Genomic DNA, 14,148 nt, shown 5'->3' on the forward strand with positions numbered 1-14,148 from the left:
GCTAAGTGGGCAAAGAGGAACCCTGGAGCACCAATCACTGCTGTGACCAGTTCCTGAAGAGAAAACACCTCTTGAACCACATGCTCTTGCAACATCTCTGAATCTAGAAAGGCAGGAACCAGCACAGGCTTGGAGAGCTGTGTCATGAACTTGTCTGTTCATGTCAAACCGAAGCAGACTATGTTTATTACCAAATAATCTACAACTGATCTGCCTCCGAAGGTCTGGGCAAAGGCTGGGCAAAGGTGAAATGAGATACAAATGCTGAGATAAGGCAGACAATGCTCCTTGGAATGTGGACTGAGATCTGCTGCTCAGTCTCTGCAGCATCAGTCACAGCCACATCCTCACAAACACAAGGCTTCTGAGGTGCCAAAATATTAAAACACCCACCCACTTGCCTCCAGTGCAGACAGTAAAGAAGACAGCAGCTCTGCTAATACAAAGGGAATTGCTCATTTTAGAGCTCTGAATGAAGCCTTAAATTGCCATAGTGCACATCTACGCAAACCATAGAAACTCCTACCCTGGCTTGATCCCCACTAACAAACACCCCCCAAACAGCCCAGTTTTCTCCACATCATATCTCCTCTCAGCACACCCACACCTGCTCTTGCTTTTCAGCACTGTTCTTACTGGAGAGCCTGTACAAAATTTGTTCTCCCCTTTCTTGTGCCTTTTCCCCAGCTGCTGCAGAAGGGTGGGTGTGGGTTTTATTCGTGAGCCGTGAGTGGTGCTTTGGAAAGGGCGGCACTTTAACTGCTTATGGTTGTGGAGTGACAGCATTTCTCTTAGAAAACACCTGGCCACAGGCCAGCAAACAAGGTGGACTGAACTTCTACAGCCTTTACAGGGGACAAATTCCTGCTTTAGTCAGAAGCTGCTTCTGACCCACCACAGGCAGCGCTTGCACTTCACAACACAGAAAGAGAGATATTTCAAACAAAATCTTAAATTCTGTCAAAGTTGATTCATCTGCCAGAAAAGATCTTGTCATATAATATATGAATAACCTTTTCGCTTCTCTTTTCCTTTTGTGAACCAGCCCTGACACCTGCTTTGGGATTTACCTTTTCATTGTAACCTGCTTTTATTTAGTTTGGTGTAGCAGCCCAGGGGCATGACTCAATGGGAAGTCAGAGATTAGTTACAACAGGGAAACCAGCTGAAATGTTTGGCAACATATGCATTAAATAACTTGAACCTTAGACAGTTCACCGAGGCAGTTGTCTATCACATGAATGGTGTTTTTCAGATTAGCAGAATTTTCTACCTTTGCCTTCCACTCCTCCTCCTTCATGACAGAAGGAGGGCCCCTAACTCATATGACAGTATAAAAAAAGGTTGCACAGTGTGAAGCACTCCTGCTCCCCACAGACGTGGGACAAGCACGTCAAGGCAGAACGCAGAGCCAATCAGAGAAGAACTGAAATGAACCTCCTACCTTCTTTCTCTACAGAGACATGGGCCCTTCTGCTTCTTTTCGTGGCCCTCCTGCTAGTGTGAGTAAAATATTCTTTACTCATTCTCTGCTCCTGCCATTTCGTTCTTCTTGCCACTGTTCACTTTCATGCAACTAATCTGCTGAAGAGCAAACAGTAGGTGTGATTTCCAGTTTTCCAGCACCTAACCAGGCTCTGGGATGTAGCAGAGAAGTCTAAAGACTGTACAGGTGTGTGATCTTGCTCCTAGGTTTGGAGTACTCCCATCCAGTTATGAGATTGCTGCTAAGCATCAAAGGAATAATTGAATAATAACAATGCCAGCTATTGGAAGGGTGCTGGTTTCAGCCAGGGTCCTGATCCATTAGGTTATTTTTCACAGACATCCAGCTGTGCCTCCCAGGCTGAGGCTGCTCTGCAGGTGAGCCAGCAGAGGATGACCCTGCAGCACAGGTGGAGAGCAGCACAAAGGTACCAGGAAAAGAATATTCATAGGATCAGTTTCTATTTCTCCTGACTCCTTCCCTGGTGCCCAGGTAAGATGCTCCCACAGGCACCTGGACCAGGAGGGGACCTTTGCAGAGGCTTGATTTGCATCCCATGTCCCTCCTCACAGCCACCCGTGCTGGGGGAAGGAGTGGAGCCCAGAGCAAGGTCAGCCACCTGCTCCTGGCTTTCCAGACAAAATCCCACAGCAGAAATGCACCCTCTGTGCTTCAGGGGAACCGTGCTAGTGAGGAAATGCTTTCCTTGGCTTTGCTGGTGTCATTCAGCACCGCAGCAGAGCAGGGCTGGTTAAAAACCCCTTTGCTGGGACAGTGTCTCCACTGGCAGCCCCTGCCAGCGAGGCTGCCGGGACAAACTGGGCAGTACTGACAAGCCCTGAGGCAGAGGCAGAGCACTGCCAGCCATAAACCCTAGCGATTGATGTGGGGCACACCAGCACAGCCCATTTGTCTGCCCTGGCAATGCTCCAGCCACAGCAGCTCAGCAAGCTCAGAAGGTTTTAGCCATATTTTTCAAACCTTTTCCTGTGATTTGGATCACTCGAAAGCCTGTTTGGGGCTGACTATTAAAAAAAACCAACCCAAACCAAACCACATCAAAACAACAAAACCAAAAAAGCCACCCTCAGTCTTGACCCAGACTCGTAGTTTAGTAACTCTGTGGCCATCTAAGATTGCTGGTTACCAGACTTCCACATTCTGCAGGCACTGGTAATTCTGTTGTGGCAAAAGGGACTAAGCCCAGATCTCTGTGCTCTGATATCAGAGCTGAAATAGAAATTTCACTGCCCATTGGCATAGAGAGGTTGTTTAGATGCTTCTTGTCCACCTGGGTCAACACTGTTCCAGTTCACACATGAGGGAATATCAGGCATTTCTTGTTCACATCCATGGTAGGAAGAAGTAATGATCATTCCTTGGCTTTACACTGAATGGTCCTTTTCAGTCTGCAGAAAACCCTGACACATTTTAGTTGGAGGAGTGTTATTCTACATTTTCCTGGCCATGTTTCAAGTGGTTTAAGCCTGTTTTCCTACAGTATTTCTGGGCTTTGTAACCACCCCAGCCTGACATTTCCTGGTCCTCCTGCAGCCCTGGCTACCTATAAACATTACAAATGAGAATCCACAAACATTTGATTCCTAGTACTGAATTAACCTTTGACAAAGAAGATTAAACATTGACAAACTGAGCTCTGTGAAATCTTTCTTCACCTGAATCCACCCAGCTCCCCATTTTTCACCTGCCCTGTTTGGACCATAAGGTGGGATCTGCTTTTGTGCTCTGGCAGAAGCTGTGCTGGCGGAAACTGATCCCATTTGGAGTCCCCAGAATTAATAAAGCATTGTTAATTGTAAGGGAGACCTCCCTTAAGTCTCAGCCTAGATTTTGGCTTTTCAGATAAGCATCCCCAAGATCCTGCCTGAGCAGCTGCTGCCTCCTGGCCTGAAGAGGATCTCTGATAGCATCCCCTGCCAAACCTTCCCCATTTTATAACCCTTCTACAATGAACTGCTCACTTGGGAAGCTGCAGCTACTAACTGAAAACAAATATTTTGAGGAGCTCTTTCAACACAGCTGAAGATGAGCTTCAAAAGGCTGCAGCCCAGGCCCTTGTTGAGAAAGAGAAAGCCCCAAGGTAGAAGCAATAACTTTTGAGCTGCCAGGAAGGGTGCTTCAGAGGAGAGAAATCTGCAAGGCTGTCAATAAAATCTAAAGAGAAAACCATCAAGACAAGACTTCCACTGAGCTAATGCTGGACTGAGGGAGGGCGAACAATAAATGGAATTGAAGTGCAGTTTGACAAAAGCCCTGTTTGGGACATAATTTCTGGCACTGCTTTGATTTCTCATCAATAAAAACATGTAAGCTTGGTGTTCCTTCTTCCAGCTCCCTTTTCTGCCTCTCCTTTGGTTAGCAATGAGCTCCTCTCAGGACTTTTGCTAAAGACTTCAGATGCTGTCTCCACAGGCGCTCTGGTGGAAACAGTTGCTTTCACACCAAAGGGATCCCTCCAAAGCTCTGTGTGAGCCTTACCATGGTCATTAAGTAGTTTTTTACAGGGCAATTTTCACTTGGACTGCTTTTTTTCCACCTCCTGGATCAGCCTCCTCTCCCTCATCTCCAAAGGGACGTTGCTGCAGCCTCCAGGTTTAGGAGAGCTTGCAGCCCCAGTGCCACAGTGATGTAACACTGCTGTCTTTTCTGTCCCACAGATATGGGACCTGGCCATTTGGACTGTTCAAGAAGTTGGGCATTCCTGGGCCAAGACCTCTGCCTTTCTTTGGGACGTGCCTGGAATATCGCAAAGTGAGTGACTGAAGTCCTCCCTGGCTCCAGCAACCCCACCTTTGTGGGCACAGCTGTAGCTGAACAGATACACAGTGAAGATAACTTATCTCCAAACGCCAGCTCCTCTGTCACTCAGGGCTTGTGCAAAGGCCAGAGTGGGATAAGGCTCAGTGGCACAGACCAAGGGGCATCCCCAAAGGAGCACTCCTGGGTGGCTGATTTCCATCTGCCCTTTGCCAGGGCCCTGGCAAACAGCTCCCTCAAAGCACAGCGTACACTTGTGCTTCATCATGGCTTTGGAGGGAAGGAAGGCTCATAAAGCAGCTCTGAACATTAGTTTAGAGCTATTCCTCCCCACCTACTGTTTCCAACATCATTCCTTCCACTGCATCCTCTCTGAGATAATTCAGCACCAACTCTGCCAGAGTTCAAGGAGCATTCAGACAACACTCTGACACATGGTGGGATTTTTGGGGCTGTCCTGTGCAGGGCCAGGAGTTGGACTTGGATGGTCCTTGTGGGTCTCTTTCAATCCAGGCTAGTCCACGACAATTGTTAAATTGCTTTCCACAGGGTTTCCTGGATTTTGACAGTGAGTGCTTCAAGAAATATGGGAAGGTCTGGGGGTGAGTATGAACCACTGATCTCTTCTTAGAGTAAAACTAGAATCTGTAAGAAGGGGAGAAAAAATTAATTAGGAAAGCTCCCTTTTCTCCACCTGCAGCCCTGACAGTCCCAACAAGATGAGAACAGCAGTGACAGGGTGCTGCTGGTGGCTTTCCTTGGAGCCTGGTGCTGTGCCACTGCCACATCATAGAGAAACTATTTTGACCAGTGCCATGAAAACCAGTTTAAATCTGGTAACAAAAGGCCCTCACCCACTCCTAACAAAATCATCAGCAGAACTATTTACTTAAGCAAAATCTGGAACTGGGAGATTGAGTTCCTCTGGTTCACAAACAGCAGAGGAATGTGAGTGACTCCCTTTGGAGCTGATCCTAAGACTTGCTCGTGCTGCTGATCCTCACCTGCTGCAGTAGGAGTTGTTCTGCTTTAGACACTCCTCCCATGGCTTTTATCACTGATGTCATATCTTAGCCTACAACCTTGTACATCCTCTATGATGCAGCCACTGATCCCTACAGCAGCTTTAAAAAACAGTCTGGAAAATGTATCTTTACACAAGTGGGGAGAGTGCACAAATCAGCTTAATCTACATCTGTTCCAGAAAGCATTCAGAACTGGCAGCTTAGAAAGACAAAAACAAGGACTGAGTTTCATCTCCAAGGATGTCTCAGTGCTGTCAGCCTGTCTCCAGACACCCAACTCAAGAGCCTGAAAGGGGGCGAACAAGTTTCCTTTTAATACTGTAATGTGTTTAAGTGCCTGGAAAAACACAGAGAGTCAGGGGAGAAAATGAAGACACTTGCTTCATTTAGTATCTGCTCCTTTGAGCAACTGAACCCTGCTCATTTCCCAGTGAATTTGGAAGGTATTCATGCCCTTTTATCATTTACAAAACCAGATGGGAAAAGGTCTGGGAGTCCTTTTCCATCTCTACTTTCTACATTTCTGTACTCAGACAACAGAGCAGCAGGGCTGGTGATGGAAGAACATTCGCTCAATACATTTTGTTTCGTGGGCATCAGCCAAGCCTTACACTTCAATTATCTGGGGTTATTTACCTGCCTCCTCTTCTCCCCCCACCAGGATTTATGATGGAAGGCAACCCACTCTGGCTGTCACTGACCCCCAGATCATCAAATCTGTGCTGGTCAAAGACTGTTACACCACCTTCACCAACAGGAGGGTAAGAGCAGAAGCGCTGTGGTCTACCACCAGAGCCCAGGAAAAGTGCAGGAGGAGACAGGCATGCCAAGCATCCTTTGGGAACGAGTGGCTGCACTGTAGGGATTGCTGAACACCGCCACTGCATGTCACTGTTCCCCTGCCTTACAGCCTGGACTGCACACCGGGGCTGGCAGAGGGAGCAGACTGAGTCTGTTCTCACACCTGTATATGTATATATCTGTATATGTGGATGAATTTGGGTGCGTGTGAGCACGCAGGAATCTGTAAGGATGCACACGTGCCACCAGCTGGGATGCAAGGATGGGACATGGTGGATACACAGACAGGCAGCTGTTGGGCTGATTGGACTTGCTCTTGGGCTGGGAATGGCACCTCTCAGCTGGTTTACTGCAGGAAAGGGGATTATTTATGGATGTGTGTCTTGAGAGAGGCTGTTTGTCAGGCCACAGCCCACTGCCAGCAGCAATGCCCCTGGAAGAGCCCGGGCAGGGGCTTGCATGCCCCATTCCCACCCCTGGCAAGGAGGCTGCTCTCTTTTCTGGGGTTAACACCTTCTCTTTTTCCTCTGCAGCGCACAGATCTGGCAGGGGTACTGGTCAATGCCATCTCGTTAGCCGAAGATGAACACTGGAAAAGGCTCCGTACTCTGCTCTCGCCAACCTTCACCAGTGGAAAACTAAAGGAGGTAAAACAGAGGGGCAGGTACAGACTAAATCACAAAGTCAGTAGGCAGTGCTTTAAGGCTGAGATTGTCCCAGGGGTCTAATTTCTTTAATCAGAGCCTAGCAACTAAGATGGCCTGTTTAATTTATGCCTAATTGAAACCAGAAAAGTCTTAAAATAAAACCTGAGCAGAGAGATCTTATTTGTAAATATTCATGGAACTCCCCATAGTCTTCATGAGCCTGTCCAAAGGAGTCAAATGTACTGTACTGGAGTGACCATGCCTGGTTTGTGTTACAGATGTTCCCTATAATGAAGCACTACGGGGAAATTTTGGTGGAGAATGTTCAAAAGCAAGTGAAGGAGGACAGCTCAATATCTGTAAAGGAGTAAGTAGCTGCTAAGAGCAGCAGACAGAGCAAACCTTGTTAGAAGTGCTGTGGGTCATCAGCTACCAGCAATACAGATCTTTCCCTGGATCAACCAGGGCTCTGAAGGGAGGAATAGGGCTTGCTGAATGCCTGACTGGAAATTTAAGAGGGGAAATTTTAATTTGGATGTTAGGAAACTTCCTGGAAGTAGATAGGAAGAAAAGTGCTCCAGCACAGCTTTGTGAATCCACAGATCCAGGATAACTCCAAGATGGGCAGGAAAATCCAGTTTTTCCTGCATACACTCAGGATCTCTGTGCAGCACCTTCTCCTTCCCCAGGACACAGGGGTTGCTGACCTCTCCGCCCCACACAGCACTGTGGGATGCTCATGGGGGGACTGAGGCTCTAGAGTGGCCCTGAGTGTTTTTGCCTCATCTGTGCCCTCCATATGGGCTCTGGACAAAACCCTGTGTATTGCACCCCCAATTTCAAAGCATGAATGCAGCAGGGGCAGCTGCACACCACGAACCACAAACCAACAAAGCTCCCCCTGAACCAAAACCCTGCAAGGGAAGGGCTTGGACAGTTTGGAACAGGAGCTGTTCTGGGTGGGACAAGATCACTCTCAGGGCATGTTTGAGGCAAGGTGTGGTGCCACCCTTCCCATGGTTAACCAAGGGGTTACCATGCTAAGTTCCACATGCTATCCATCCACTAACCCATTCCATGTTGTTTTAAAATCCTTGGAAAAGCTGTCTGACTTCAAAACCTGTCCAGGCTGGAAACCAAAGCTCTCTAAAAATCTATCTCCTTTTCTGTAAGTTCTGTTCTGTACCACATATACAATATTCTTTTCCAACCCAAGACAGGAGGTCTTATGAGACTTTATATTTGAATGTCACATAGACATGAGGAAAAAATACACTCAGTCCAAATATTTAACCACAGTCTACTTTTTTCCACCTTTCCTCAGCATCTTTGGGAGCTACAGCATGGACGTGGTCACCAGCACTTCCTTTGGTGTGAACATTGACTCCATGAACAACCCCAAAGACCCCTTTGTCAGAGAGATGAAGAAACTGGTCAAGTTTGACTTTTTTGACCCACTCTTCATCTTGTCATGTAAGTGACTCCAGGTATTGCTTGGATAACTTCCCTTGCCAGGAATGAAGTCCAACTGGCCCTTGTCTTATCATTTCCTCATTGTGAGCTTCATGCTGAAACCCTGGGGTGGAGATGGGGAAAAGCTTCCTCCACCTTTGCCATCCACAGTGCAAGAAACTTATGAACCACCCAGAAATATCCAATTAAGTGCTGGGAAATTATTCAAAGATTGAAAAGCAGGTGAGGCTTGAGGAGAGCAGTGCTATCTGAAATGCATTTTCTGGAAGAGAGTGCTGAGTGGGGACTGTAATTAGATGCAATTTCCTCCAGTGCAGCATCCCAGCAGCAATGGACCTTAAATTAAGGTTAGATACCTTGCTGAAACCCAGGGAAACTTGGGATCTGTGCATAGAGGAGGTTCTGGTGCTGTAGATTTTATGAAACTATACAGAAGAAGATCCAGTTTCTATGATGAAGGAAACACTCTGAAGGGGACTTGAAAATGTTTGCATGATCACAGCAAGGCAGTGATAGAGCAGCCTGAAAAAAGAATTCAGAATTTTCAATATTTCTCTTCTGAGCCACATTCCTGTTGTGTCCAGAAGTAACCTGCCTTTAGAAAATAGAGCCCTAGAAATAGGAGGTGGAATATGCCTTGGTCTTCCCTTAAAGGAAAGTTTATACCCAGCTTGGCTGTGCCTGTTTGACAAAAAAATATTCCAAGGGAATGAAACAGAGAGAAAATAGGCAAAGTCCATGCTTTTCTCAGGTAAAGAAATTAAAAAAGGAAATAATTTCCCAGTGGCATCCACAGCTATCTGATATAAGGAGGGGTTTATTTACAGTGTGCAATTTAATTCTCGATTTGTTTTTCAGTTGTTTTCCCATTCCTTACTCCTCTGTTGGCCAAGGCAGGAGTAAGCTTCTTCCCCACTGATGCTGTCGATTTTTTCATGAGATCCATCGCCAAAATTAAGCAGGAACGTGAAAAGGAGGCCTACACGGTGAGTGGGAATTTGAGAGCAATTGTAGCAGAAAGTACACTGAAGTGAGACATAATTAGGGTGATGATATCAAAGGTGAAGCCAAAGTACAATGACTCAACAAAACCCTGAGCCTACTCAAGTGTAAACACTTCATTTTAACACTGTCAGAAAAGCCCCACCTGACCCGTCCTGGCAGAGAATCAGGGGGGCTTTGTACATCCGTGTTCTGAAGCCAAATCCAGATAAAGGCTCAGCAGAATTGGTCTAAGCTTCAGTGTGCAGCACTTGTAATGAGAGAGTGAGAGACTCCCTGGAGAAGATTAGGCAGAGGATGAGAGAGTGCAGAGTAAGCAGCACACGAGCAGCAAAATCACCTTTAGGGTTGTGCCTTCCCCTCTCGTTTTTTGAAAACTGCAGCTGCTTCCGGACAAAATTCTGCCTTTCAGAGTTTGGATCCCTTTCCCCAAATTCATCCAAGACACTGTTCTCCCACCCAGTGGCTCAATGGATAGGAAAGACAGATTTCCAAAACAAAAAGCAAGCATTATGTTTTTCAGTGAGGAAGTCATGTGCATTTTGGGGATGCTCTCAGTCTAAAAATTGTGCTTAGGCTGTGAAATCTGCTTATCTGAGCCCTCCAAGGAGCCTGTCACCAAAGAGACTCTCCTGCTTTCCCTCTCAGGGCAGGGTAGATTTCCTGCAGCTGATGATCGAATCCCAGCACTCAGCCAGCAAGGGGAACAACGAAGCAAATCACTCCAATAAAGGTAACAACACCCAAATCCTCATCATGGGAACGGGGCTGTGGGAGTGAGGAGAATATGGGGAGGTGTCCGGGTCCCCATCATCTCCACTGACCAGCTCCAGGCAGAATTCCATCTCCTGGTGCCAGAAGCAGGCTAAGATCCCTGGGAGCAGGACTGCCATATCAGCTATTTATACTCAGGAAATCACCTGCCTCTTCTATAAAATGGATTTTTCCAGGCAGGCTGAGCAGTTTTAGAAGCGTAATCAGAAAACAACTGCAGCAAACCTGCCTCAACACCACCTGTTGCTGCCTGGTCCCTGTTGAGACCATCAGCCAACACTGCTTTTGCTCATCTCCCCACAGCCCTGACTGACATCGAGGTCCTGGCCCAGGCATTCATCTTTATCTTTGCTGGGTACGAGCCCACGAGCAACACCCTAGGCTACCTGGCCTACGAGCTGGCCCTGCACCCTGATGTGCAGCAAAAGCTGCTGCAGGAGATCGACACAGCCCTGCCCAACAAGGTAAGGGAACCCTGGTTCAGCCAGGGCAATGAGAAATCTTTAGCTCCTAAGCACCATGGATTTTCCAAGAGCTCTGGGAGACACACTGGGACAACTCAGCCCTGCAGTGATTTTCTTTCGACAGCTGAAACCTTCCAGCCACCCCACTGCTCAAACCCATTTGCCACACTCTGCACCTGTGCACAAGAGGATGTGGATTTCTACGCATTTCCATAACTCAGGGGTAGAAAAATGAAACCAATTGCTCAATTCCTACCTTTGCATTTTGTTCTTCAGCAAGTCTGAGTCAAATTTGGGGCAGTGGGGGTTGGGGACACTCTGGTCTCCACAGTCATTTGAGGACAATCCAGTTCTGATGCCAGCATACCTGGTCACCTTCCTCCTGTTGTCCTGCAGGCTCCTCTCACATACGATGCAATTATGAAACTGGAATATCTTGACATGATAGTGAATGAAACCCTCCGGATCTATCCCCTTGGGGGGAGGATTGAGAGAACCTGCAAGAAGGACGTGGAGATAAATGGAGTGACCATTCCCAAAGGAGTTGTGGTCACAATCCCACCCTACGTCCTGCACCGTGACCCCGAGTACTGGCCCAACCCAGATGAGTTCAGGCCAGAAAGGTACAAAAAGCTTAATGGAAGGGAAGAAATATCACACTGCTTTTTCCTCAGTAATTAAGCATTAATCTCTGATTAGCTTCCTAATGGTGTTCTTCCTATCTTTTTACAAACAATATGAAGGAGAAATTGCAGGCTCGTGGGAATGTCATTTTAAGAAGAAAATGAGCTTTGCACTTAAAGCAGGGTTTCAAACAACATAATCTTATTGGGAGAATACCACTGATACCTCATAGGATCTTGTACCCAGTTTTTAAGCTTCCTGAGAGGGGGTAAATGTGGAGTTTTTGTAACTGCCGGCCATCCTCTATAATCCTCCTTGTTGAACCTGTTCCCTTCATACAAGCTTCTACTAAATATGCCAGACCTGATCCTTCCAGAATTCCCTTCCCTCCTTGTTTTCAAGGATAACCTTCCCTAGTTGGTTATTTTTGGACCTGACACCTACCTCTCATTCCCAGAGAAACTGAAGCCATAGGCTGCTCCTAACCAAAACAGCTTCTGGTTCCTCTCTCACTAAATACCACAGACAGGAAATTTCTGTCACTGTGGGACAGGATGTTGCCTGAATTTTCACCTTGCTTCCAACTTCTACTAATTAGGAGGGACAGAATTAAAATCAAACCCTCAAGCTGGACTCCACCCTGTCCTGGGCAAGGGCTTGGTCACAGCACTTGATTTCTGGGGTGCCCTGAGACACCTTAGGAAAAACCCAAACAAGGCACTGCAGCGCACCAGCGAGAGATCCCTGGATAAATAAGATACGTAGGTTTTGTGGTTTTGCTGCCTTCATTTCTTTTCCCCACCCATGTCATCATCCAGGTTCAGTAAGGAGAACAAGGAGTCCATAGACCCGTACACGTACCTGCCCTTTGGGGCTGGTCCCAGGAACTGCATCGGGATGAGGTTTGCTCTCCTGACTCTGAAAGTCGCCATCGCCTCCCTGCTGCAGCATTTCACCTTCCAGACCTGCAAAGAGACTCAGGTGAGGAGCACGTGGTGGCTTGAGGCTCGCACAGGAGGAGCCGGGTGCCAACACCAGACGCTTTGCACTTGCAGCACCACGGATCCAGTCGTGGCTGAACCTTTCACCTCTGCATATGTAACTTGTCCATCTCCACCCGTGTTTTCCCTCTCATTGTTGCAGATCCCGATCCAGCTGAGTTCAGTGGGGCTCTTAACGCCAAAGAAGCCGATTGTTCTGAAGTTGGTGCCCCGGACCAGCACTGAGCCCGCCAAGAACTGAAACCCAGCCACAGTCCCCTGGCATCCAAGGACCGTCGTGCTAACAAAGGGATCACACATCACAGGAAATCTCTCCTACATGAACAGACACAGAAGAGCAGCTCCAGTTAATTCTGGAAGCAATTACTACATATTTACTAATAAACATAGCTGTCAGAAATGTAACGTGGATCACTGGGCAGTGACAATACACAGTCCCCTTAATTTTGATTGCAGAAAACAAGAAATAAATCCAAATGAGAGGCTTATCATCCACTTCTAAGGGGACTTCTCCATCTGGAGGGAAGGAATTACTGCCACATCCAAGAAAAACAAGGTGTGATGGAAATTCCAACGGCCAGACCTCGCCAGGCAGGGACAGGGCGCTGTTCTTCTGGGTGTATCGATGCTTGAAATTTCATGTGTTCTAATTGAGACGACTGGTGTGAGACTACACATCCTAGTTACCAACCCTCTCCTGTGCCATGTGTTAATTAAACTAAAGTGTGTACAAATACTGTCATTAAAAATGTTTGAGAGCTGCTCTGTGTTGTGTATAGCAGCTGATCACTTCCTATTTAAAACCCATATTCAGCCTCAACCCTTGAAATTATCCATGTACATTGCTTTCCACTTAATTTAATGAATCTGATCCTTCATTTAACGCCATCAAACCCTCCCATTTGTACGGTATTTTACAAACACTCCAGCTCCCACCTCTTACTTTGATTAAGAGGTTGCCTTCAGTTCAGCACCGGCCAACCCTTTCCCATGCTGCAGTGACAGAGGATGGATCAGAGAGAGCAGCAGCTCCCAGGAGGAGAGGACAACACTGCAGGAGGGCCAGTGCTCCTGGAGGAATGGTCTGCACCCAGCCTGGAGCTGAGCCTTTCCTCCCAGAGCCATGGATGGGGTTTAGTCATTGCTGGCGAAGGGTTTTTGAGCTGCTGCTGTCATCAGCAGGGTGCTCTGACCCAAGGGCTCACACCATCTCTGACCATTTAAACAGGGAATATCACAAAGCAGGTGGGAAGTTCTCCTAGATCTGAATTTCACACTCCAGTAAATTGTGCTGGTCTTGACACCTACCAAAAACCAAAACAGGTATTAGTGAAATGGGAAAGGTTTCTACAAAAGCTGCAAATCAAATCAAGTCACCCCTTAACTTTCTCCTGCCACCCTTAATTCCAAGGCATTATTTGCTGGATAGTGATCTGTAATTTTCTCCTGTGGCAACGTGCTTTTCTCTTTAGTCTAGCAGACAAAACTGCAACATGACCCAAATGCTGCAATCCCACAGAAAACAAATTCATGCAACAATTCAGATCCATTCTTATCCATGACTATTCAGGGGTTTGGGAGTGGACAGGCAACAGCACAGTGGATTCCTCATCACTGGAAATCCCCAAATCAAAGCTGTCCATTTTTCTGGAAGATACAGCAACATTCACCAGGTTCTAATTCAAGAGTAAGCAGCTTGTGCTGTCCCAAAAGGCAAATAAAACCATTATAGTGCTCCCTTCTGATTCATCATCTGTGATAGACTGTTTGGGTTGTGCTGTGTACACAGCAAGGCTCTTAGGAGTGTTGCCAATAAGGCCCTGCCTCAGTTTAATCTGTTACCCATCTCTTACCAGGGATTAGAAACCATCCCTGGAAGAGCTGGGCTTCTCTGACTGACTGTGATGCTGCAGTGGCTCTGACAGGGAGAGTGCAATGCATGGACAAACCAGTTTAAAAAAGGCATTTTTCTGTAGGAAATCCCGTGCCAGGCAAAACTAACTCAGAGTTGAGGAAAGGGAAAGAAAGGGGAAGCTATCACCAAAGCAGCAAATCACTTACATGCTAAAGAGC

At 47.0% G+C, this 14,148-nt stretch overlaps 1 protein-coding gene and 1 long non-coding RNA gene across 2 annotated transcripts; one reads left to right on the forward strand and one right to left on the reverse strand.

Annotated features, from left to right (window-relative positions):
* Nucleotides 1-1,198: 1,198 nt before the first annotated feature.
* Nucleotides 1,199-12,838, forward strand: LOC138118787 (cytochrome P450 3A9-like). Its single transcript, XM_069030000.1, has 13 exons — nt 1,199-1,502; nt 4,165-4,258; nt 4,814-4,866; nt 5,951-6,050; nt 6,624-6,737; nt 7,016-7,104; nt 8,062-8,210; nt 9,069-9,196; nt 9,861-9,945; nt 10,290-10,450; nt 10,847-11,073; nt 11,893-12,055; nt 12,218-12,838. The coding sequence occupies exons 1-13, from the start codon at nt 1,432-1,434 to the stop codon at nt 12,314-12,316; spliced, it is 1,533 nt and encodes a 510-aa protein (XP_068886101.1). The 5' UTR covers nt 1,199-1,431; the 3' UTR covers nt 12,317-12,838.
* Nucleotides 10,866-12,231, reverse strand: LOC138118788 (uncharacterized). Its single transcript, XR_011155285.1, has 3 exons — nt 12,163-12,231; nt 11,936-12,039; nt 10,866-10,947 (listed from the first exon to the last, which is right to left on the reverse strand). It is a non-coding gene; the product is annotated as an uncharacterized lncRNA (long non-coding RNA).
* Nucleotides 12,839-14,148: the final 1,310 nt, after the last annotated feature.

The sequence above is a fragment of the Aphelocoma coerulescens genome, chromosome 14, assembly GCF_041296385.1.
Source record: "Aphelocoma coerulescens isolate FSJ_1873_10779 chromosome 14, UR_Acoe_1.0, whole genome shotgun sequence".
Lineage (NCBI taxonomy): Eukaryota > Metazoa > Chordata > Aves > Passeriformes > Corvidae > Aphelocoma > Aphelocoma coerulescens.